Here is a 26,380-nt window from a genome sequence, read left to right on the forward strand (position 1 = left end):
ACCATTTTGTGTCGATTCGCCGTAAAACCCAACTCACTCACTTGAAATGCATGATACCATCCATGCCATATTTATCGCAATCTTTACAGTCTTCATTACAACATAAAAGGTCAACTGTAAGAAGAATTCGACTTCAAAACTCTCGTTTCACTGCAAGAAATAATACGTTATAGCAACGCATTAAAGCTCTTGAAACAGACTGCAAATCTGAATAATTCAATAGCCAGGAAAAATGTTGAGCAGTTTGAAGGTAGGACAAGTACGGCTGAAACACAGGGTAGAGAGTTACAAGAACATGCAGACTGGTTGGCAGATATTGTGGAAGAAGGAAATAATGTTACTTTTTATGGGTCAATTAACAATTAGTACTCTCATGGACTTCGGCATGTAGTTTATCAGTTACTGAGTTTATAAATGTCAGTGCTCAAACTATAGGCAGTGTGATATGGTCAGTATTAAGCTTGGTTGGAAAAACAGTTGATAAAATACCATCTAAAGCAACTATTTTGAACTGTAATATTGAAAGACTGGTATTATCACAAAAACAGTTACATGAACAACTTCCAGGTAAGCAAAATTTAACTTTATATACAGACGAAAATGTATGTACTTGGTATGCGGGAATTTGTGACTAAATCTGGCGAGGACACATTAAGTGCATTTCAGGAAATTTTAGACGATATTGATCAAAGTGTTGAAGCTGATCTCGCATCCAAGAAAATTTTGATGAACATAACAGCAACAATGAGTGACCGTGCTAGTACAGAGAAAAGATTTAATCAGTTATTACAAGAATTGAGACAAACTGTTCTTCCAGACTTATATGTAAATTGAGAGCAGCTTTCACATGAAAACAAGGTAACTGCCAGTACATTACTAAACTTTTTCTGTGGCCTTTACAGTCTTGTACATTTTGCTGAAGCTGGAAACAAGAGTATGATAGAGGTAGAAAATGTTTTTTTCGATGGTAAAGGTCAAATAAGAGATGTTTCATTCAATAAGCCTTCTGAATCTGGAATATTACGATTACATGTAGTTAGAACGACGTCAAAAGCGCTTGCTAGTGGGGCAGATGAAAGTCTGGAAAGCTCGGGGACTTTAATTCGTACGTGAAGGATTTTTTGAAGGAAAATCAGTTTAACAGCATGCCACTTGAGCCGTTTTGTGGTAACCGATTTAACGTTCTGTTTGAAAGTACTGTTGCTGTTTTCTTCTTGCATCGTAAGGTTCAAGAATGTCTTGCAACCTTCTTAAGTCGGTTTTACACGACATTCAAATTCCAGAGTACTTGGCAGGTGTGAAAGATTTAGGTTTGATCAGTCGGTTAGTCACTGGACCGTTATGGTGTTTAATAGAGGACAAGGCTATACATATATTAGAGATGAGTAAACACTCTTGCAGCTGGTGAATTTTCTGAAATATTCAGTTCAGAATCTAGACTTGTTCATGAAAGGACAACTGATGGCTTTTGGTGATGCAACCAGACTCCAGAAAGACACTATGTTCAAATTTATAACCTCTAACTGGGGACAAGATGCAAAAGTAATCACTTATCTGCATGTGATGCTTCTAGCATATAGTGAGCTGTCTGTGAGAATATTTGTAGACCATTTACCCGGTGGAAAGTGGGATAACGTAGCTGACCAATTGAAATTGAAGACGACAAATGTACAAAAGCACAACAAATTTGCCGAGTCTGTATTCGGTTTTCTAGACCAGCTATTAAGGAAGAAGCCTTATATATCGGTTATTTCATCTGAGGCATACATAATGTTCACTGTTAATAAAACTCCAGAATGGCTGAAAAATAAAGACGAAGCAAGAAAAAGGAACTGATTGACTATGCATGTAAAAGTGTGGAAAAAGTGAGGAAGAATTTCAAACAGAGAAAGCAACAGATTGAACAAAGGCAGAGAGAACTGTTAGCACAGAGCTATGAAAGAGCTGAACAGGAAGAGGCGAGACGTGTAGCAACACTTGAAAAGTTCACTGATAAAATACTTTTCTACGGACTTTGGCAGAGTGAGGAATCAGTGGACGATGGTTTACCTGGTATAAATAGCAAAACCGAGAAATTAGAGTCTTTCAACGCTCAGCTTAATTTTAGGCGCTACGTTTTAGCTCAGAAACCAAAGAAAACGGACGAATATAAAGATGTTTAGAAACTGGTCAATCGGCAATGAAATAGAGAAAAGTGAAGACTTCACAAAGCCTTTATCGGTGGAAGAACTGGCGATACAAGTGAAGAGGTTAGTTCGCCACGCCTACAGTGTTGAACATAAGCCGACTGACAACAACAACAACATGCCTTTACTGAAAGGGAAGACCATTCAACACAAGTTTATGGTTGACGGAGAAGAAACATGGTATAATAGCACTGTAATTTCACAGGTCATGGTAAAATAAATTCAATAATAAAAATATTGAAGATTGCTTTTTTCGGAAATTAAATTAAACACAGGTGTATTGTTTCATTATGGCTCATGACCTAACTCACGCAAACTGTGTTTTGCATTAACATTAACATTAACATGGTCTGAACACTTTAGGTTTGCAGAAAGTGAAGTTGCATGAACAAGTACTAATTTTAATAACGTGCTTTCATTTCTATACTTAACATTAGAAGTTGACTTTAAAAGTCATTTTGTAATGCGATTTTTTGTCGTACATGTAGTCATGTTTGTATTTCTTGTAGCATTATTATCATTATAACACTATCATTATATCTAGGTTAACTGTATCATGCTTATAGACTATAGTTGTATAATTCCATTTTTTTAACATTTGATTGTGATGGCTTAATTAATGCACAAAGATTCATTTGCACAGTTATATATTCTTCATCTTGAAACATATTTTTTTTTGGAATATGGATTTTTCAGATTTTAGAATTTAAGATTGTACTGTGTAAATGCCTTATAAAATATGAAAAACATGAAGTAAAGGTATACATGTCCTAAATAGATTGAAACTAATAGTATTTTACTCCGGGGATAACTTTTATTTACACTGTCTTGTGACTTTGGAACATGGTAGGGGTAAGAGTGAGGGTAGGTGCACCATTAAACGGTTTAAACTCCCCTGTGGTGGTTTTGCCACTAACCGTTCCAAGGCGATGCCTCACTGTGTTCCTGTATTTGTTGGTTTTGTGCTTGTGTGTTTATTGTGTGTGTGTGTGTGTGTGTGTGTGTGTGTGTGTGTGTGTCTTTGGGGGAGGCTGCGTTTTTGGAACGTGGCTTTCCCTGTTGGATTGTCTTCCTTGTTGTTATGAGAATGACGCTGCAATTTACAGCTACAAGCTACTGAAGGACTACCAGGAAGGAAATCTGAAGATTGTGGTGAACTAAATAAGGTGAATAAACAGATTTATACGTAACAAATAAACCTGTAAACAGTGTTAAGATAAGATAAGATAAGTTAATCTTTATTTAACGTCGGTTTTAACAAACATTTTAACACTAGCTAATACAAGCTCTTTTCCGACAAAACAAGACTACCATTTAATATACAAACAAACAATCTATATAAGGAGAGAAAGCAAAATTTTAAGCAAAAGATTCTAGTTAAAAACATTAGCACATTCACAAAAATCATAGATTGGAAATAACTATCTATTTACAGAACATATTAAGAAATGAGAGGACAATGCTAATCAAGACCAATGGTCTAAAAACAGATTAAAAAGAAACAAAGAAATAAGAGCTGACAGTGAAAAAAGACACAAGTGTGTACTGGTTGAAAATGTCTTAATACAGGTATCACCTCAAATCAGATTTGCTTTGAACTGATTAGCACTTTTCCCTCATACAAACATAAAATAACAAATAAGCTGAACTAAAGAAAAAAACTTACAACTACAGTTATCTGTATTAAAAGATCATTCAGAAAATTATAAGTAAGATAAATGAAAATATTTTTGCAAGTATGCATCAGTAGCAGCAATCCTGATGCATACTTAGTCACATAGCACAATACTACAAATTAAAATGTGGGGGAAACAACACAACAACAAAAGTTTGCACAATACAAAATAAGGGCAGCAAGCAATAACTTAGAACTAGAATAAGCATAAAAGATAGGCAAATGATTAGCAACAGAAGCAAAAAACAGCATAAAATAATATAGAAAGCAACTGAACAAGAAATAGCACAACATATACAAAGCAACTATAAGCACATTGAGCATTTGCATTTGAAACCACTCCAGATCTGTATGAGTCTCCTGAACTCGCCAAAATCTGTTGTCGTTCTAAGCTCATTCGGTAGACTATTCCAGACCTGGGTGGCCTCAAACCTAAAGCTTTTCTTACCATATGTTTCTGTTTTAATTCTTGGTACATCAAGTGTATTAACGTTCCTGAAAGAATAATTTGCCGAATTAACAGTTATAAGTTCCTGTACATATTTTGGTGATATACTACGTAGGCATTTAAATACTTCAATAGCTATTTGTCTTAATCTACTTATATGCAATGTTGGCATATTTGCCTTACTTAACAGAGTTTCATATGAGGAGTTATAATCTTGATATACAATTTTCAGAACTCTATGTTGCAGTTTTTCTAGTTTTGTCAGTATTGTGTTTACTACAAAAATGCCAGACCAATGGGCAATAATTGAAATTAGAGCGGACAAAACATTTATCAATAAAAAATCTAGTGTTTTGGCTTAAAAATTTACTCAGTCTAGCCAGGATATTTATTTGCTTGGCAGCTTTTTTGCAGATGTTTGACACATGTAAGTCAAAATTTAACAAAGAGTCAATTTCGACACCAAGAAGCATTTTCATCACATGAAATTTCTGTATTGTTTATCTTAAAAGAAGTCAATAAATTTGCTGGGTTTTTTTACCTATGCATATTGCCTGAAATTTATCGGGATTTGCCTGCATGAGATTATTTTCGAACCAGTTAATCATATTTTCGCTTTCATTTTCCAGTACAGATTGGAGAGCAGTGAGATAGAGTATTATCATCTGCATAATTATAGACAGTTGCTTTATTAATAAAATAGAAGATGTCATTTATGAAAATATTAAAGATTAGGGGTCCTAAGATTGACCCTTGGGGACCCCTTTATTAATAGTCATCAAGTTACTGAATGCTTTTCCAAGTTTGACCCTTTGTTTTCTGTCTGTTTAATAGTTGTGCATAAGATCTGCCGCTGTTTCTGATAGTCCATAGGCTTTGAGTTTCAGTACTGTTAAGTCATGGGGGAGACAGTCAAAGGCCTTGGACAGATCCATAAGTATTGCTGCTACATACTCATGTCTGTCCAAGGCACTTTTCCAGTCTTCAATTAATCTAAAAAGGGTTGTTTGACATCCAAATTTTGTTCTAAATGCTGCAAGAACATTGTGGAAGATGTTATCAAAGTGGGCAACAAGTTGTTGATTTATTGATTGTTCCAAGATTTTTGATAAAGTTGGCAGAATACTTACAGACCTGTATTTTTTCTTTTGAAAATGATCTTCTTTTTTAAAAACAGGGGTAATCTGATCCATTTTTAATGTTTCTGGAAACATGTTATTTTTTAAAACATTTATTTATTTAACATTTTATGAGTCCTGAAAGTGAATCAGCGCCAGCTTTGATTATTTTTAGTGGTATATTGTCAATGCCTGTGGCTTTCTTACCATCCACATCATGCAAAAGCTAATGCACATCTTGGTTTGATACCGGTTTAAAGTCAAAAGTTTTAATATTTGGGTTGTTGGCAGAAATTGCTTGTACATTTGGATGTTTACTATCTACTGTGATATTACTATTAATTCCTATGTTTTCAGCTATATTAACATAAAAGTCATTTAGGACATTGCAAACAGTTTTTTGGTCTGTTAAGAGTGTCTCCTTTTCATTCAGTATGATCTGAGCATCATTTTTAGCAGTATTTTTACTTGATAAAAAAGGCTTTATAGTTGGCCAGAAAAGTTTAGATTTGGGACCCCCACCACATCTTTCAGAAAAATATACCTGCATAGAATTTCTTTTATGTTTTGTGACCTTATTTCTTTGTTTTCTGAATTTTTCCGAGTTTTAATTTGATTTACATTTAAAAAAGGAATTTCTCAATTGTCTTTTAATATAAATAGCTCGTCGAAGTTCTCCGTTCATGAAAGGGGGATGGGGGATTGTTTCTTGACTTTGACTTGTTTGATAGGAGCATGCTCATTTACTATTATCTTTTAACATGATTTCATTTGCCCAGTAAAAATCATCTATATCGTCAAAGGTGTGAGCCACATGAAAAGGTACGTGCGAAAGATCTCTGTTGAAAGCTTGCTGACCAAAGTTCTTATATGATCTAAAATTAACATATTTAGGTTGAGTGATATTACATTGTTCCCTAATCGTGGTTGCAATAAGATTGTGACAATCACTCAGTCCACAGTCGAAATTTATGGTGTTACATATTAAATCTGGCCTATTTGTAATGATTACATCTAGACAAGAGGGTTCAGAATTTTTCATTTGACATGTCGGACCTGTGATAACATTGTTTAGGTTGTAGGTGTCACATATATGAGTAAGGGGTTTACATTTTTCTATTTTATTAAGGTCGAAATTCATATCTCCTAGAGTTAAAATATGCTCATAATTTAAAAATAGTTCGTCAAAAGAATAAGAGATAGTCTCTATAAAAATATTACCTTTGGTAATTGGAGGTTTATATATGGCTTTTTTCGTTTAAACATAGACAATTCATAGCACATAGATTCTAATTGTTCGCATTCAAATTCTTTTCTTTTTCTAAAAGGGAGGTCATCTCTAACATATATCATAAGCCCACCTCCATGTTTATTTCTGTCTTTTCTTTCCATTTTGTATCCATTAAAATTATAGATGTTATCATTGTATGAAGCATCAAGCTTGGTTTCTGGTTAAACTAGCATATCTACAAGTTTTTCAGATAAAATTTCATAGGTTTCTGTAAATTTGTTTTTGACACCGTTTATGTTTAGATGAGCGATAATTGGTTGCTTCAGATTACCCTTTCGCAAGTTTCTAAGTTCATATAGGTGATCTGTATTGGTTTCAGAGGAGCGATTTAAAAGTCCTTCTTCAGTAGACAGGTTGTTTAATTCTTCACAAACGGACTGTTCAGAGGTATCGGAAGGTGCAGAATTAAAACTCAAATCCTCTGGCTGAGGTGTAAAACTGTCATTAATGTTAACACGGTTTAGACAATTAGGAGTATTGCCTATAGTATATGGTATACTACTGTCAAACTTTTCTTTAGAAATTAATTTGGTTCGTTCATTGAGAGTAGAATGTTCCTCCATGTAACATGGTATTTTTATAATTGTACTAGTAGGTTGTATGCTACTACTGGTAAATTCAGAGTTTATTGATGACGAAGGTTCGATTATTACAGGTGTCATTGGATCGATAAATGACGTGGCTGTTGTTTTTTCCATATGGTTAATACATATTTTATTTGCAGTGCCATGGTTCGGATGAATTACCCAGCGTAATGTATGTTGCTGGTGTTATACTGGCACATTTAATGTGGATCCATAGCTCACATGTTTCACAGAGTAGTGCTCGATGATTTTTTGCCACTGGTTTTGAGCAGATACCACATGGGAATTTGGTAGGTCCTGGGTTTAGCGCAATATCGCCACCTAGGATTACAAGCAAAAGTCTATGAGTTTTCCTTAGCTGTAGTGCCGGGGCCAGCCGGCTTCTTTGGTCTCGTGTATGGTAGAAAATACACTCTAAAGGTTCGATAACAATGTCTTTTGATAATGTGAAAAAATTCAAGTTGTATTCACATTTGTGGGATGTTTCATGGTAGATATCATTATCAGAGTAGTTCTGGTTTACCTGAGACATGCTGTTCAACACATTCTCAAAGTTTTTGTCCCTCTTGATGAGGAAAGCATGCAAATATACAGTACTGTCAGTTTTAAAAGTGTGTTTACAATCATCATGGTTTTTCAGCGCACAGATTTCCTATTCCAAGCGTCTGATTAGGTCTGGATCAGAGCGCCGTTTTTCTAAGTTGTAAGCGTCAAAACTGTGATAGCATCTAATGTACTATAATGTTAATATATGGTCGTTTTTTGGGTATCGGTTGACCGCTTACCCCTTAGGTGCTAAATGTGTAATATCTTCTGAACGAAATGGAATATCTAAAGGAAATAAAATGAATAATGCTACTCTTAAATAGACCTTTCCAATGGTATATAAAATTTGTACTTTTTTATAATTCAAAAAATGACCTGATCTCATTACTAAAATTATGAGTTAGACCTTGTTAATGCTCTGTCAATGGAGTGACTTAAACATTCATGTTGCTGGAAATGCAAGGTATGCTCAGTTATACGACAGCCTGTTAATCAGGTTGACAAGGAACATGGTGATAATAAAGATATAGATATAGAATCGAGATAATCTATTTAACAAATGTTTTGCCTTTATCAACTGCTACACGGGAGAAAGCATTCTCTACAATGAAGCAAAAAAAAAAAACAAGGAAGAATATCAAAGAGTCAGACTGGAGATGCAGATAAAGTTCCAAAATGATTGACACACGCATGCGCATTAAAATTTCAGAAGTCAAGTTGAATGATTTTGAACCAAAACATGCAGACAGGTGGTAGTTAACTAGGGAAAAGCCCATTACTAAAACAGCTCTTACGGGGCCAGATATTGATATGATTATAATTATTGTAACTGTATTGGTTATAAAATGCTGTTCTTTTAAGTTTCTGCTATGGAGATACCAACACGTTTGATGTAACATTCATTCAGTAAGAACATGCCTAAATGTCTTAGTAGTAAAACACACGAATTCCATTTCTTTCTTAGCGTACAAATGCTAATGCACTTGATACATTCAAAGCAAGTGATTGTCCACAGATAAGCCATCTCCTATAGTGAAAGCCGTATCTTCATACGTAAAGACTGGTTACACTTGGAGGTCAATGGTTAAATTCAATAATGACTTTGTCCGGAGCATTTCTTCTTCATGCATGGAGGGATTTTGATGTAACTTGGCACAAATGTTCACAACCATGTGACGGAGTGTCATGCGCAAGAACCAGGACCCTAGGTCTAAGGTCAAGGTCACACTTAGAGGTCTTCATGCATGGAGGGATTTTGATGTAACTTGGCACAATTGTTCACCATCATGAGACGAAATGCAAGAACCTAAAATTACTTCCCTTTGTTGTTACTATACCTTGACCTTTGAGAAAGGAACCTGCGGTTTGCGCATGACACTCCGTCTGATTGAGGTTAACATTCATGCCAAATATAAACGAGATTGCTCCATGCATGTCAAAGTTATTGTCCGGACAAACAAATCTGGACGGACGCATGCACATACACCGAACAGCCATTTGGACAACTATGTCTTCGCACCCGCAAGCGGGCTCGACAAAAATCAATCTTGGGATTGTATATACATAGGGTCAGTGGTGTCAAGTTCAAGGTCAGCCTAACTGAAAGTTACACCGAGGCGCAGTCGTATAGAGCGTTGTACCAAAGCTACGTTTAGTGTTGTGGAACGGATAGGCCGTGGTTCAAATCCTACTAAGATCCATTTTTGTGATAACAATATTTTAATGCCATTCGTTCAAGGTAAAGTTTACTTAAAATACTTTTTTCTCAAAATGGATCACCAAGAAAAGGTAGTTTCCGGTGTACTTACTGTAGCCAAACTTTGTGTACAGCAAGCTTATCTGAAAACAAGTATGCCCGAGGGCAGAATGCCGAGCCCACCAGCAAGCAAGTGTGACCTTGACCTAGGGACCTGGTTCTTGCACATGACACTCCGTCTCAATATGGTGAACATTCATACAGAGTTACACCAAAATCCCACCATGCATGAAAAAGAAATGCTCCGGACAAATTTCCATTTGACATTTGACCTCCAACTGTGACCTTGACCTTTGAGATAGGAACATGGGGTTTGTGCATAACACGCCTTCTCATTGAAGTAAACATTCAGGCCAAATATAAACAAGATTGGTTCATGCATGTGAAAGTTATAGTCCGGTAAAAATCGGATGCACGGACGAACGGACGGAGACACGCACATGCACCGAAAGTGGCGATAATATCGAGCTAACCGCAAGCGGGCTCGGCAAAAATGGACAAATATCAAACAGGGAATGTCATGGTACAAAAAAAGCAGCTTCCCCAAAACAAAATCCACAGCAGGCAGACGTGCACACACACACACACACACACACACACACACACACACACACAGACACACAGAGCACCAACAGAAACACCCTTTAGGGCCCGACATATCAGGGTAGTGATAAAATGTAGTGTGTCAGGCGAGGGGCGTGTCTCGAAGCACTGAGCGTAGTACAGAAGGAACGCCTTTAAATATATGAATATAAATTAAAGCGTTTAGGAGATGACACGCTAGATCTGTATCACACATTGGAAGATTGTTATGGTCAGTGGTTATGTTTACGTGAAAGTTGCAGACAATTTTCCAAAGTTAAGTGATGCTGGAAAGTTTATAGAAACATATGAGAAAGATAACGCACAGTGCTACACAAAATGGCACATGAGGAACCATGGAATAGACTGTGAGAATCTTCAAATATGTATATTATATATTGCAGCAGTACTTTCTGTTTTTCGTACCAAATATGTTCAACCCCAGACAAGTCATTCCAGTCTGCAGCATACATTTATTAGACAACAGAGTTTAAAATTAAATGTCTGTCGTATTATTTGAGCTTTTTAGCTCGACTATACGAAGTATGGAGAGTTATCGTACTCGATCTATGCCAAGTATTAGGATAGGCACAAATGAAATAGTAAATTGAGAAGGCAGTGGCTAGGTAGCCGGTTCCGGCTACCTACAATTAAGGTCTGGGTAGCCGGCTCTATATATATTTACATATTATATATGAACACGTAAGTGAAGGAAGCCAGCTTCAATAGACTTTGTTATAATGTATCACTATATTAGTTAAATAAATTACATTTTTGTGATTTATTATTTACTGTTTGTGATTTACCTGTTTATTTTTGCCGTATTTACGCATTCATATCGGTCGATATTTTGTTATGTTATCAACAAGTGATCAAAGTGTCGTTATCGTCGTCGGTGTGTTCAAATGGCCTGTTTATAAATTAAAAGGAATTTTTATAGTTTGTTATATATTGAAACAAAACAAACAATTTGATTGAATAGTCAATTGTCGGCGATCCTTTAGATTTTAGAATTGGGTATTTTGATAAGTACAAGTAATTATGTTTCACATTTCACATTTATCACGCTGCCTTGGAATAAAGAGCTTATATGTTCAAACAAACAATTAGAACCAATCAAGATCATTGACTAATAGACAAATCGGCGGAGAAATTATTTAGTTAATTAATTAAAGACGCACCAGGGGCTCACTCTTAGAGCATAGTTGTACATAGTACTTTATCATTGTTATTACTTGATGGATTTTATTCAAACGTAATATAGATGTTCCTCATCATCACCCACATCATATGACACAAGGGTCACTGGGGTTCGAGCCCCTGACCTCATGATCCGTAGGCGGACACTCTAACCGCATTGCCAGCAGCAAGGAATAGAGCTTAAATAAATTATTATCTAATACGATCAGATTCATTTTCCTATTAAACAAAGAAGGCTGAAAACATTGAATTATTATACGACAATTTGCTGTTTTCACGTCACAATTATTACGTCATAGCGTCCAACGGCATAGCGGCGCGCTTGAAAAGAAACCAAATGAAAATGGGCAAAAATTTAATGAATGTCATCAAAGGTGTACTTTAAAGTCCTCGGTAACGTGTTAAAATCAAAATAATATATCCCATTTAGTGGCTTGCTCATTGTTTGTCGTTCAGATGCGTATTAATATATCACTCGGGCTGCGTCCTCGTGATACAGTTCCTTTGCATGAGAACTTCAATGATTTTCAATGACAAATCACTAAATGAGATATATTATTTCTTAAATAATCTAAACTTTTAATACTGATTTGCTTTTCCAATAAGTCTTAAAGACTGAAATGTAAAATGGTAAACAATAATGGTTTGACTTAAACTGGTGTACACTTGAGTCTGTAATTCTTGAAAATAGAAAGGCTACAAAGTTCTGAGAAAGCTTTAAATACTTTAAAATCAAATTAGGTTGAAATAACCATTTATGACATAAATGCATACTACCTCTAAATGAAATATATCTTAAATCTTTTTCAGAGTTGTCATCAATGGAGGGCCACCGTATATGGTCGGAAGACACGAAAGGGGCTGTGCTGTGCTAAGGGGACTTTGATGGTGTCCCCTTTGTAAGCGTTCAGTCTGAAGTCAGGCAGTGCCATCAAGGCAAAGGCAAAAGGAAAAGGAAAGAAGAGGTAATTAGTACAGTCCAACAACCATGTCACAGTATTACTGTAACAGATTATGAAGACCTGATACAGTAAGACAAAGTAGAAGTTTCTTTGTATGGACCAGTATGATAACAAGTTAAAGTGAAATAGACTGGAACATAGTCATTCGCTCTTTATTCTACAATATAATACAAATGTAAAACTTGTACTATTAAATAATTATATTATTCAGCATTATGCTGTAGATGAAGGTAAGACAAAATGTAATATAAATTTCAGTTTGACTATTTGAAGAATATGGAGATGAAATGGTAATATTTTGTATACCATCAAAGATATTTACTTCAAACTTGGAACATGTATTTATTATATAAGGCTATACGAGCAAGCAAGAGTACATAACTCTGTGAAGAATATTGGCTGAATTATGGCCCTTTTTGGACTTGAAAATTGGCTCAGTTTGTGTACATGTCAGAATTTTTGTATTGAAACTTTGAACTCTTGCTTATTGTCATGATGTCCATCTGTAGGCAAGAACACATAAGTTTGTCAACTATTTTAGCTGATTAAAGTCCGTTTTGGACCCTGAAATCAGTTTAATTTTTCATACCAGTCCATATTTTGCCTAACTTGTTTGACGAATGGCTTTAAAACTTTGGCCACTTGTTAACCATCATAGTTTAGACTTCTCAAATATGGCCCTTTTTAATAGAAATCAGTTGAGTTTGGCAAACCATTCCATATTTTGTCAGAACTGTTTGATATATGGGTTTGAAAACTTGAATACATGTACTTGCTACTATCATGGTCACACATTGCCACTTAGTGCAAGACTTATGCAGATCCACAAATACAGGTACATTGTTTGTGGTATCTAATATTTTTTTACTCTGTTGTCAGATTTGTAAAGACTTGGTGGTCTGGCATGTTTGACAATCATATACTGAAGTTTTGTATTTCTGTTGCCTTAGTAATTGTTTTTTAACACAAATGGCTCTCCAGAAAGCAAGCAATATGAGGTCATCTAAGTTGTCTTGTAATATTTTGTAGAGAGTTGGAGATCATGTGTATGGAACCAGTTGACGGAGGATACAGGCAACAAAGAAGATGAATTGCCATGCTTCGATAAGAATGAAAATGGTTGTTAGATTTCCAGAGTATAAGGTATATTTGTGTTATAAATTATACGTTGCAAGAATGTTAGGTTATTGATAAATATGAAATTAAGAAAGAACAAAAGTTTTGAGTCAAAGTAGAGCCGGGTCGGTCATTACTTGTCTAGGGATTGACGTGTCATTTGATCTTGACTGGGGTTTGGCCACTAGTATATTAGTGGTTGGAGTTTCTGTCCCGGCAGAATTGTGTTTTAATCTGCTTAACTGCTAAGTTTTGAAAAACAATGAACCAGAGCCCTCTTCATGACCACAATCTTGTCGAGTGGTAACATACCTACAAATTTAGATGCTTTTACTGCGTTCTTTAAGGATCTTCTAAATGATGTGAAATTAGAGCTCAAATCTCTATAAGAAAGTGCCAGCTTTCTCTCATAAAGGAACACAGTCATTAGCAGAGATTGATCCCCTGATTGAAACATTACAGTAAAGTCAGTATATTATTAACAATTAAAACCTGTTATTTAGATTGATGAGCATGCTTTGCAGTGGAAGAAAAGAATAGTGTCAAATAAGCTGAGAGAAGAGTTTAGTGCCAGTACACAGCAGGAGTTTCGAGTTTATTTAAAGATCCAGGATAATCATGAAGGTCATATGGTTGGAGAGGTTTGTCATTATTGTTTTATGACAAGGGATTCTTACTTTATTAAATCCTTTTAGATGAAAAACATTTCTTTTTATATTTCTATTGTCATACATGATGAGATACGAAAGGCTTGGTTCTTTAAAAACTGGACAAAAATGAGTACTCATACTTTTCTCTTTTCAGCACAGAATAAATTAATTTAAGTTCTTCTTCATGTATACATGTATACAGAATGGATGTTTGGAAAATAGGTACTTACAACCAAGTTCCTATGGTTCAGTGCAAAATAAACCTAGGTAATTTATCAAATTTGAGGAACAACTTTCGGCCAAGAAGTGTGGAACATTGCCTTTAACATGTTTGAGTTGCCTGAATAAATCCCTATTTCTGCAGTGCCTTATTTCTTGTTATAGGAGAGACAATAGTTTGTTTTTGGAAAATGAATTTCTATTTCACTGAAATAGGTAACATGGGAATATCATTGTAATAAATAAAGTTACATACTTCATAGAATACCATACAGAAACATTTTTTTGTTAATTTACTCTGTTTTGTAAACAAGGAAACATAATTTTAAGCCATGTTAATGGTTTTGTACTAGTTAATGTCTGCTTCAGATAGCAACATTAATCAGATACCAGTATTTACCAATTGGTATAGCTGTATTGCAAGATAATTTAATTAGAAGAAAGTATTCTCAGAACTTTCATGAAAATAAGTAAATGTCTTTGTTAATGTGAAAAAGTAAGTATTATTTCAATGATATAATTCAGCATTTTACCGAAAAACAAGAACCATTTCATGTTTTCTAAAGGTTTATGGATAAAACACGGCAAATTATTACCTGAAAAAGTTATATTTTTCAAAATCTCTTAAATGGGTTTTTGAATTAAAGTGACATTGTTACACCCCTTCTTGTTGAAAGCCAGTTTTGGGGACTAAGGAATGCGTTTTTCCATCCATCATTCCATCCGTCCGTCTGACCGTCCACAATTTCATGTCCAGTCCAAAACTCTGACGTCCATAAAGGGATTTCAGTATTACTTGGCAACATATTCCACATGATGTGAAGATGTATCATGCGCTAAACCGAGACCCCTAGCTCAAAGGTCAAGGTCACACTTGGCAGTCAAATGTTGTCCTAGCATGAACAGGGTCTTTTGTGTCCAGTCCATGACTCTGTCAATCTCTTTTTGTCATTCATTTCAGGATTTTGATATCACTTGGCACAGATGTTTCCTATGATAAGACAACATGTCATGCACAAATCCCGGACCACATGGCTCAAAGGTCAAGGTCACAATTGGGGGTCAAAGGTTAACAACTTTTTTTCTGTCCGGTCCATAACTCTGCCATCCATGAAGGGATTTTACTATTACTTGGCACAAATGTTCCCCATGATGAGTCGATGTGCAAAGCACAAAACCCGGACCCCATAGCTGAAAGGTCATGTTCACAATTGGAGGTCAAAGGTCAATCAGATATTTTTCACGGTCTTGTCCAGAACTGTAAATCCTTAAAGGGATTTTAATATTTCTTAACACAAATGTTTTCTACCATGTTAAAGTGTGTGATGCACAAGAACCAGGTCCCTAGGTCTAAGGTCAAGGTTACACTTAGAGACCAGAGGTCAGGTACAAGAATGACCTTTTCTTCATGCATTGAGGGGTTTTGATGTAACATGGAAGAAATGTTTATCACCATGAGACAGATTGTCTTGTGCAAGAACAAGGCCTCTAGGTCTAAGGTCAAGATCACACTTAGAGGTCAAAGGTCAAATTCAAGAATGATTTTGTTTGGAACACATCTTCGCCATGCATCTTATTGTCCAATACCGCATAGAGCCTTGATATTTAGTTTATGACATCATCTCAAGGTATTCTATGAAGATTGTTTAAATTGTGACCCTGGGGTGAAAAGAGGCCCAGCACCGGGAGGGGGGGGGGGATGTGGTTGAAATTTTACATTGACAAGAGGAATGATTTTAATTGTAGTATTGTAAATTTTCCCCATTTGGATGTGGATGTACCTCAGGCTACATCTTATGGGGTATATATTTCTCAATTAATTCGGTTTGCCAGAGCAAGTAAACTTCCTTAGCAAGGCTACCGTTATTACAAATTGCGTAAATATTTTGCTTAATTTTACTATCGTAATTCTGATTTAGTTTTAAAATTCAATAGTAATTTAAAGACACTTCTGCGAGAAGGTATTTCTAAACCCGTTTTTTTATGGGGATGTGGTTTACAAACTTCGTAAGAGTTTGGGTCATGGTAATTTTCCAAATATATTAGGTTATATATATATATAACGTTTTATTAAAAGAGGTTACGACCCAACTGTTTTGAGACATACCGCATGTTTAGTGTTCAACCCGTTTACAGTTGGACACTACGCTTCCCTCTTTGATTATGTCTTTGGAACATGGTGGGGGTAAGAGTGAGGTTGGGTGCGCACCATAAACCGCTTTAAGCTCCCCAGTGGTGTTTTTGCCACTGACCGTTCCAAGGTGGTGCCCCACTGTGTTCCTTTGTTTGTTCGTTTTGTCCTAATGTGTTGGCTTTGTGTGTGTGTGTGTGGTGCACACGTCTGCGTGCTGTGGGTGCTGTGGGTTTCGTTTTGAGGAGGCTGCGTTTTTGGTGCGTGGCATTCCCTGTTTGATATTTGTCTTTGTTTATTTTTTCTAAGGGTCTGAAGGGTGTTGCACATTTCATTTCATATCATGAACTAACACATTTGCACATTTATTTACCAGTCATGAACTAACACAGTCAAAACCTAATCTGATATTATTTGCTAGGTTGGGTTCTTTGCTTCCGAATGAACTTTTCATGGCTTTTATCAGAGACTTATAATATGAATACAGTCATATACTTGGTCCAGATCTTCATAAATAGATGTTAATAAATGTTGAAAATACTGATTTGCTTCGATGTCGTTTCATCTATCATGGTGATTTTCAAAGACATGTGTTTGTACTTTCAACGACGTGGTGCTGCAGGATAGTTGCTCATGTGTGACGAAGTTTGTTCTGCATATACTTAAGCAGCTAATCTGAATTTATAAGAGAAGGTTTTCTATTATGATGTAACGTTCAAAAGACCAACCGAATCTAGCTGATCATTAGATCATTAGATACAGAGATCAAACGTACAAACCTTGGGCGAGACAAATAATTCCAGCTAACATATTTATCCCTTAACCATTATTAATTTCTTAGACATTTGTACAATGTCACCACAGACTGTAATTTATAACCAAGAGAGAATATAATCAAATGAAGAATAATTAAGTTACAACAAAAAGAGGAAGTTGTTACATATAATTTATTTGACTTGTAGAATGCGTGTGACATCCTAAATGAGAGGTTGTCCCGCTTGAAAGATGAGATGCCGGGAAGCTCCTGGGAGGATCTAGTGAGTAGTCATTTCAATTAAATACATTTGAAGTGCATGTTTATAAAAATCCTTTGCATACCAGAATTGTTTGAAAAGGTAAACATTAAAAATTTTCTAAGGCTCATATTACTGAGTTAATCCAGAATGTACACAATCTTTGCAATGTACTAGAAAATGTTGTGAAAATTAAAGACATACTCCTATTCAAAATGTTTTCATACTAAAGACCATTATTGTAGAATTTCATACAAAAGTAAAACCTACACCTCTACGGATATTTGTAATGGGTACTTTTGTGCCTTAAATAAGACATTAACACTAATCAAAGAGCTAGAAGACGTCCTTTCTATTTCTAAAGTTTATAGTGTTAGGTTGTCAGATATTTAGCTTGAGTTCTTCAGGAGAGATATTGTGCGAATCTAGGGAAGAAGTATTTATCTCGGTACAAAACTTTTTGTCCTATTTCCATTTCTACATGCACCATTATGTACATCTTTTTAATCAGGCTGAGTAAAATTGAAGTTCGATTACAATGGACCTATTTACGCCAAAATCTCTTACATATATGTTAATCTGGAAAATATAAACGAATGTTCCAATTGATTTAAAATGTCATTAGTTACGTGAATATTGTCAATTTCACACGCTCAGACGAACTGCAGCCGTTCATAATTGACTGATTATTTGACTTCTGATTTAGGGCTACCTTTTTGTAATTGTTGATTAACCAGTGTACCTTCGTGATTTTGTATGCTTGATATTGAATTGAAGCGATACATTCTTTTTGAAAATAGCTTCCTGAAATAAAACTTAATTGTTAATTTGTACAAACACAATCATTTAATTTCACTTACGAAGTTCTATTTCACTAGGCACACATTTAAGAAGATGAATATAAACTCCCGCTCTAGACTTTTGACCTTACTTACACTTTTTAATTTCAGGTATCTGCAGCATTTTTTAAACGTATACAGTTGTCAGCTTGTGGATTTAACAGGTTAATATATTTTTGTTGACTTCATATTAAGATGTCTTAAAATCATGTCTCCCGCTACGAAGAGTTGCGGAGAGACATTGACTATATGCTTGACGTTAGTCTGTTTGTCTGTCTGTCTATCTGTCTGTCTGTCAAATGATTCCTTGTACAACTTCTTTACACTACAAGGCGGCAAGACTTCACAAAAGTTACCATTGCAAATCCTTGTGCATTTCGTCGGCATGTTCCGGTTTAGTAATCTCCACTGGAGTTATGACCCTTGATTCGTCAAATTTCATGATGTTTTGACCTCTTCTCATATATTTTTCTGCTATTTTTCACCGAACTTTTCAGAAATATAAATGCAAAGACCTATTGTGCCTACTGTCAGCAGGTTCTGGTTCATTCTTGTTAAATGGATGTATAACCCTTGATTTGTCGTATTTTATCATGTCCTCACAATTGTACCTGGTGAAATTACAAAAACAAATCATAAAAGCGCAATTGCAAACTTCGGTTGTGCATAAGGTGGGATTATTCCAGTTCAGTAATTTTCACTTGCGTTATAGCCCTGTATTGTTATGAACCTAGAAGGAGTAATCCATGTCAAGCCTAGATAAGCATTTGATCGGGATGTTCCGGTTCTGTGATTTTCATAAGAATTATAAATAACGCTTGATTTGTCAAGTTCTGTGTTGTCAATTTTCACTGGTTGGAATACCTTAAAATTTCACAAGAGGAAAATCGGCAATCCTAGTTGCGATGATTTTCACTAGAGATTTTGCCGTTAGTTTGTAGCATTTGACAGTTCAACGTATTTAGTAGTGGAAGACATATTTCCTGTGAAAAAAAATGTATATAGATAAAAAAATTGTAGTGGTTATATTTCAGAATATAAGACAATTTCTAAAATTTATAGAAGTCTCCCTCTAAACGTAATGCCTAATTGTTGTAAAAAGTATACTTGACAGCAAAGGAAACTATCCAGATTTAAAACTGGTATATTTTGAAATGAAAAAAAAAATTTTGAATTGTTTCTTCGTACCAAAATTACACATGAAGATCTTTGTGTGATAATTTTTTAAAAATCAATCAACCTTGAAGTCAGTAGTCCCACAAAAGCCATTTGAAAGGCTATATCTTCTGCGCGTCAGTTGCATTGTATCATTCTAATTGGACAGTCGCGCTCAATTCGATTCAGTCGTGCGGTGCAACCAACAATGTTTTTAAAGTTTATACTGTTTTTCGAGTTATTCAATTATCAATATTTCAAATAACAATAAAATTGCACAAAGAAATTTGTTAATTACAGGCTCATATGAATTTCGTATAAAACGGCTATTGTTGGACTAATAACCTCACGGTTGATTGATTTTTTAAAAAATATCACGTGAAGATCTTCAAGTGTAATGTGATATGAAAACACAAGAGATTTATAAATTAAAGTTTTTTTTAAATAAAAAATACCCCAGTTATAAAACTGATTAGTTTCTTTTGCTGTTCAGTATATGTTCCCCTTTCAATATTGAGCAGACAGGAATAATAAAACTTTAGTTTAATTAAGGAATGTAACTAATTAATACGTTGCATACAATTTTTATGTGATTTGGTAGGCCTGCTAAGACAGAAGACTTTGACCCGAATAAAAAGGGTGGAGAACTAGTGGAATATTTAACATATGGAGTAGCCTGCACGGAAGTAGAGATTGATGTTCTTACAGGAGAAACGCAAGTAAGAGTGATACTTCATCCTACTGCATTTCATGCCCACAACAGTTTCGAAATTTATTGTCATTTATCAAACGCATATTGCTTGGTTTAAATGTTTTATTTCGTATCAAGTGTAACGCATTCGGCCCTTTATGACGGTAAAGGTCGCTGGTTCCGAATTGATGTCAGTTCGAAACCACGATTTGTGTGTAGAATTCTTCATGTGAGTAAGCTACGTGGCTAACTTGCAGACAGAGTTTATACCAAAGGCTGGAAAAAACTGAAACTGAAACGTCTATTTTATAAATGATATATTCAATGTCGTTGTACATATTGAAAATAATAGTTATAATAACAACATTAAAAATGAGTGAGTGAGTTGGGTTTTACGGCGAATGACAATTATAATAGTTACAACATCATTGTAACAAACAGTCATGACCGCACCCCTCCCCTTGAAGTCATTTTACCCCTATTGTCGATACCAGTGCTTAAAGCATCTGGTACGCCCAGACGAGCTGCATATATTGGTTCAGAACCCACGGTTAATGGTGCCATCATATGCCGTTTAAGAAAGAAATACTACACACAACCCTATCCATAGAGCCTTACCAATAAGTGCGTTTATTAAACAAACCTCACAGGACTGAACAGTGCTCAGCGTTTCAATAACATATTCGTTCTACATTTCCAAACGTTTTTATGCATATTTGTAAGTAAGTAGTTATGTAAGTGAACAGTTCATTTCTTGATCAGCCAGATTATTGTTTTACCCTAAACGCACGTTCATTTGTAAGGGATTCAAACAGAACTTATGGAAGCGGTGGAAGGGGGGTCAGTTTTTAAATCCAACCAGGACTGAACTGTTTTGATATCTATCTACTGGCCTGTTTCGCCAGGTCCTTAAGGGCGTTTTTCTTATGCTCTGTCTTCTGCAAAGACATTTTTGAGTACTTACGTTTTTGGTTGTCAAGGTTTGCTTTTTATATAATTATACAAGGGCATTTTTGTGTTTTACGTGCCATGCCTTTTTGTTTACGTGTGCTAAAGGTTCACCTGGCGGGGATTACTTTTATCTACACTGTCCCGTGTCTTTGGAGCATGGTGGTTGTAAGAATGAAGTTAGGTGTGCACCATAAACAGGTTAAGCTCCCCAGTGGTGGATTTCCCACTGACTGTTCCAAGGCGGTGACCCACTGTGTTCCTTTATTTGTTCATTTTATCCTGGTGTGTCTGCTTTGTGTGAGTGTATGTTCGTGGTTTTATTATCCTTAGTATTTTGCACCGTAGCTGTCACAAGGTGACTGTTCATTGCCGTAATAAAGACCTATTCATTCAGTAAAACGGCCCTTAGAATTAACAAAAAAGTTATGATGACCCTATATCGCTAACCAGTTTATTTGGCTTTAGAAACATCAAGATAAACATTCTTACCAAGTTTTATCATGATATGGCGATAAATGTGGCATGTAGTGTTAACAAGCTTTTCCTTTGATTTGAGCCGGTGACTTAGTTTTTGAGCCAATATAACCAAGTTTCGAACTTGGTCCAGAAATCATCAAAATAAACATTTTGTGCAAATTTGTATGAAATTAAATCAAAGCATAAATGAAACTTTCATATGGCTGAATGGGCCAAAATAGAAATTTCTGCTCCTTTCAGAAGCAGCCATTCTAGACCCCATGATGGAATATAGCTTGTTTTTGAAAGGAACCAAGATCATATTGCGACATAAGTTATGTTTAAGTGTGGTTAAAATTGAATTGAAAATGTCCAAGATCTATTGTTGTTAAAGATATTTTGCAAGTTTGTATCGAATCAAAAACAAAGATAAAGGGCAAGGGTTGATTTCCTGGAAGCAAACAACACCCATAACGTTGCCATAGAGCCTTGCGTCGGAAGGTACACCCATAAGAAAAAAAGCTGTAAAAGAAAAATGACGGGTTGCTTCAACGATCGTTGTACGTTATAAATATATTCAAAATATCTTAAAATGGGGAATAGTGGTAATGGGTAGATAAAAGGGTCGGATGTTTGGGAAAGCTGGAGCAGTATTCGTACAAAGTCGCAGACAAGAACGTAGAGAAGCAAAAACACGCACATGCACACACACTTACACACACAGACAAGTAAGAAAACAATACTGTTGGGCAGCGGCATACATACACACACACGCATGCACGCATGCGCGCACAAACACACAAACATAAGCAGGAAAAAAATAACAGTCGGGCACCGCTTAAGGACGACCGGCAGACAAAATTATGTTGGACGCGATGACTTACTCATTGTAAAGAGAGGCAGCAAATTCAAGGAAGCGTAAATGCGAGGAAAATCATCCAAGAAGAATCTATATGGCTGCAAAAGCCAAAAATGGCACTTTTGGGCCCTTTAGGAGGCCATAACTCTGGGACCCATGATGGGATCAATTTCGAAAGGAACCGAGATATTGTGCCAAAACAAGTGTGTGCACGTTTGATTAAAAAGCATTGCAAAATGTGGTCTCTGTCGTGTTCACACGAAATTGTGTTACAATGGATATATTAAAAAAATGTTTTAAATAACCTCTTAATGAGTATTTATTTGAAACAGCGTTTTCACATAGGCATTACTTTACTTCTGGTCATGCACACTCTCTAGTCCTCTGACTATGTGATAATAGCTGTATGCTTCAATTTGTATTCAACTAAATCCTTTTACATTATATGAAAAAAGAAGTGGTGTTGTTTAACTTTCCAGGCCTTACAGGCAGATCTATTTATGGACATTGGCAAAAGCTTAAATCCTGCAATAGACATAGGGCAAATTGAAGGGGCCTTCGTTCAAGTGAGTTCTATCATTGTTTGATACACCAGTTTTTAAATCAACAATCAAACACACAAGCATGTCTTACCTTTATGAATCAGCGACATTCAACAAAACATAACAAATTGAAGTCGTTGTCCAACGTACCATAGGAGGAAATTTTATCTGTTTCTACTTTTGTAAAACGTCAGCATCTCAATTTCTTCATAAATGATTTTTGTTCCTTAAGATTAAGAACACTTATTTTTTGCCACTTTTCGAAAATAGATTAAAGACGTTCCATGAATCCATAGTGTCTTCAAGAACTATATACACAATATACCATAATAGTTGAATGTAGTGATTGGCATATAAAAGGAGATTATAATTTAAGATATTGTTACAAAAATAATGATCTTAAAATTAAATATCTAATATTAACATGCCATAAGCCGAGAATAAGGCTTTATTTGTCTATATCGAAATTACATGATGTGCTTAAGGTGTTGTTACAAACTGTCAAGTTATTATCAGAAATCACCATGATAATTTTTGACTGTATAATTATTAATGATCAAAACATTTTACAACAGACTGATACTGATGAACTTTCCCATAATATATTTGTTAACAGTATACTTAATACTTTCGTTTAAAATCGAACACCCTAGTATTCCTGTTGAAAGAACCGTGTACATGAGTTTATTCATCTTATTCAGCCTATGAAACATAAGCAAAATGTAATATCACTGCATAATTGTGGTGAAGAACATGGTTATTTTAATGCTTTTGGATTATGTTATTTGTTAATTTCCTATAAAATAAATGTAGGTGTCCTATTTTATCTCACAGAATTGAAATACTAAGTGCGTAATATTATATAATTATCTAAACAATAAAGTATGTGTTAATTTCTTAGAAAATTATCTTTGAATGTTTGCGCTATTTGATATAGTTATCTGATAACACGGGTAGAATAATTCATTTGATTGGTTTGATATTTAAGCATTGGCAATTTTTTTGCCTGTAACATAAAAAATTAGTTCTAAATAATTTGATGTTGTCATTAGCATAATATATATTTATCATGTCTACAATAGTTATGCGATCTGTGACAAATTGTATAATATTTGACATTCACAGGGTCTCGGAATGGTGACATCAGAAAGTATGGAGATAGACCAGAAAGGTCGGACGAAAAACTGTAGTTCTGTAGGCTACACAATACCAAACATAACAAGTATACCACGTAAAATGACGGTGAGCCTACTAAAAAATCACGATGTTATCACGAGCTTTAATTCTTCAAAGGTCTGTATACATTTATGTTTGTATAAACTTCATTTATTTTATTGTTTGAACAAAAAAGGCTGGAAAAAATAACAAAAAAAACAGCTGAATTGAAGTTATGAAAATCGAAAATTCAAAAAGCGTGTTAGAGGTTTTTGTTGTTGTATTATTATAACTGTGCTTTTCGAATATTAATATATTAAGTGCTTTTGTATTAATCCCTGGCGTTTGGGTAAATAAAGCTGTCACAAAGTATCACTCCATTTTCACCATATCTATATATATATTCTTACTCTAGTGCGGCCCCTCTATAGGTTTGGTATTGTTAAGGGAAGTAGACATATAAAATAAACTGTTAAACGCTACAGTTCTCAGTTCAACAATTTTTTTTATTTATTTTTTTTAAGTATTTTGAAACTTGCTCAATTTGAAAGAATTAGCCGAGATTTTGATAATTTAAAGGGAATTCCTATAGTTTTTATGGAAAACTGAAATAAAGTCAACATTTGTTGAGACATGGGACAGACAATCTTAAATATGAGGAATCTTTAATGAAAAAACATTTTTGATAAATTTGATCGGTAATCAATCAAATGTTGATACTGGTTTATGTTGTATTGACAAGTATCATGCCTGCCAGGTATCATGCCATTCTTTTTTTTTTATTGTGTTTTCACATTGCATTTTAGTACAAAGACTTGTTGTTCATATAATATAAGACAATATCACCTTTCAGATTATTTAGTATTCAATTATAGAAAGATTTAAGAATTTTTAAAACTTTTTTTAACTTATAGCAGATATACATGTAATCAATTTCGTAAGGTTCGCGCCATAACTATGATATCTAATAATTATATAATAAAACCTGTTAAAAGATCACATAATTATATAATAAAATCTGTAAAAAGAATCAACCTTATTGTGCTGTCTTGGCTGGTATTAATAAAAAAGCAGAAAATTATGAAAACGCAGAAAAATCGCTGGTAGTTTTAGCACTAGTGGGTGTGTTCAAAACAATTATTCACAAAAACAAGCCTGGTGACCCATTGTTTTTATTTGTTTTATTGTTTTCAGCACAACATTTCCTGTGTGAATTTGAGAAAAATCCTATGAAAGGAAAAAAACTGCAGGAATTCTCTTTAAGAAAGTGGCATAATTTTGATGAATGTAATTTTAGTTTATGAAACAAACTTGTATTCTGACACGATCCGATTCATTTTCCTATTAAACAAAGACGGCTGAAAACAGTTAATCATTATATAACAATTCATTTTTCTGACGTCACAATTATTACGTCATAGCGTCAAACGGCAGAGCGGCGCGCTGGAAAAGAAACCCATTGAAAACGGGCAAATATTTTATGAATGCCATCAAGGATGTACTTTAAAGTCATTGGTTACGTTTAAGAGACATTTAACTAACATTTTCCTCTATTAAGGGGATAGGAGAACCTACATACCTGCTGTCGTTCTCTGTCATGTCGGCAATTAAGGAGGCAGTACTTGCAGCACGAACGCAAATAGGAAAGAATGGATATTTTAGACTTGACTCTCCGGCAACTGTACAAAGGATCCAAGAAGCGTGCGGTCCACAAATCAATCATTGCATGTTAGAAAGTGCAGATTGATAATCAGTAGAACATCATGCACTATAAAATTGAAAGTAATTGTGTCCAAATGTGCCTACTTCAGTAAGAAAATATTTGATAAAGAATGTTGTCAACTTAATCGGAAATGATATATTTTTATTTGTTTGTTGCAGGTATATTGTTTTGTTTAAGCTTATAAGGTGCTCATTTATTTTATTATAGACGGAGCGCTCATAATGAGCTTTTAGCATTGCCGCATATTCTTGTAAACTATCTAGCCAGTTACTACAAGACTGCTCTTTGAAGGTCTCATTTTCTTTCAGATTCCTTTGAATATTGCACATCCATGCAGAATCCATATTGCCAAGGAAACCTGAAGGAAAACAATTAGTAGTCATCTTCTCTGCAACCGCTTGCCCAATTTCAGCTTATTTTCAGTACAAATTTCCTTAAGACTATGAAAACGTTCGAATGATTTCGTTCCAATAAAAACATAGCCGCCAAAGGCATGCGTACTTTCCGTATATGGCTTAGCGGGAAACTTTGA

At 35.0% G+C, this 26,380-nt stretch overlaps 1 protein-coding gene across 1 annotated transcript; it reads left to right on the plus strand.

Moving 5' to 3' along the window:
• Positions 1-2,154: 2,154 nt before the first annotated feature.
• On the plus strand, positions 2,155-26,265 carry LOC123558173 (xanthine dehydrogenase/oxidase-like). Its single transcript, XM_053544472.1, has 9 exons — positions 2,155-2,379; positions 3,293-3,352; positions 13,968-14,105; positions 17,427-17,501; positions 18,428-18,480; positions 20,073-20,190; positions 22,908-22,994; positions 24,096-24,263; positions 25,684-26,265. Exons 1-9 carry the CDS (start codon positions 2,155-2,157, stop codon positions 25,870-25,872), a joined length of 1,113 nt encoding a protein of 370 aa, XP_053400447.1. The 3' UTR covers positions 25,873-26,265.
• The last annotated feature ends 115 nt before the right edge of the window (positions 26,266-26,380 follow it).

The sequence above is a fragment of the Mercenaria mercenaria genome, chromosome 5 (assembly GCF_021730395.1).
Source record: "Mercenaria mercenaria strain notata chromosome 5, MADL_Memer_1, whole genome shotgun sequence".
NCBI lineage: Eukaryota > Metazoa > Mollusca > Bivalvia > Venerida > Veneridae > Mercenaria > Mercenaria mercenaria.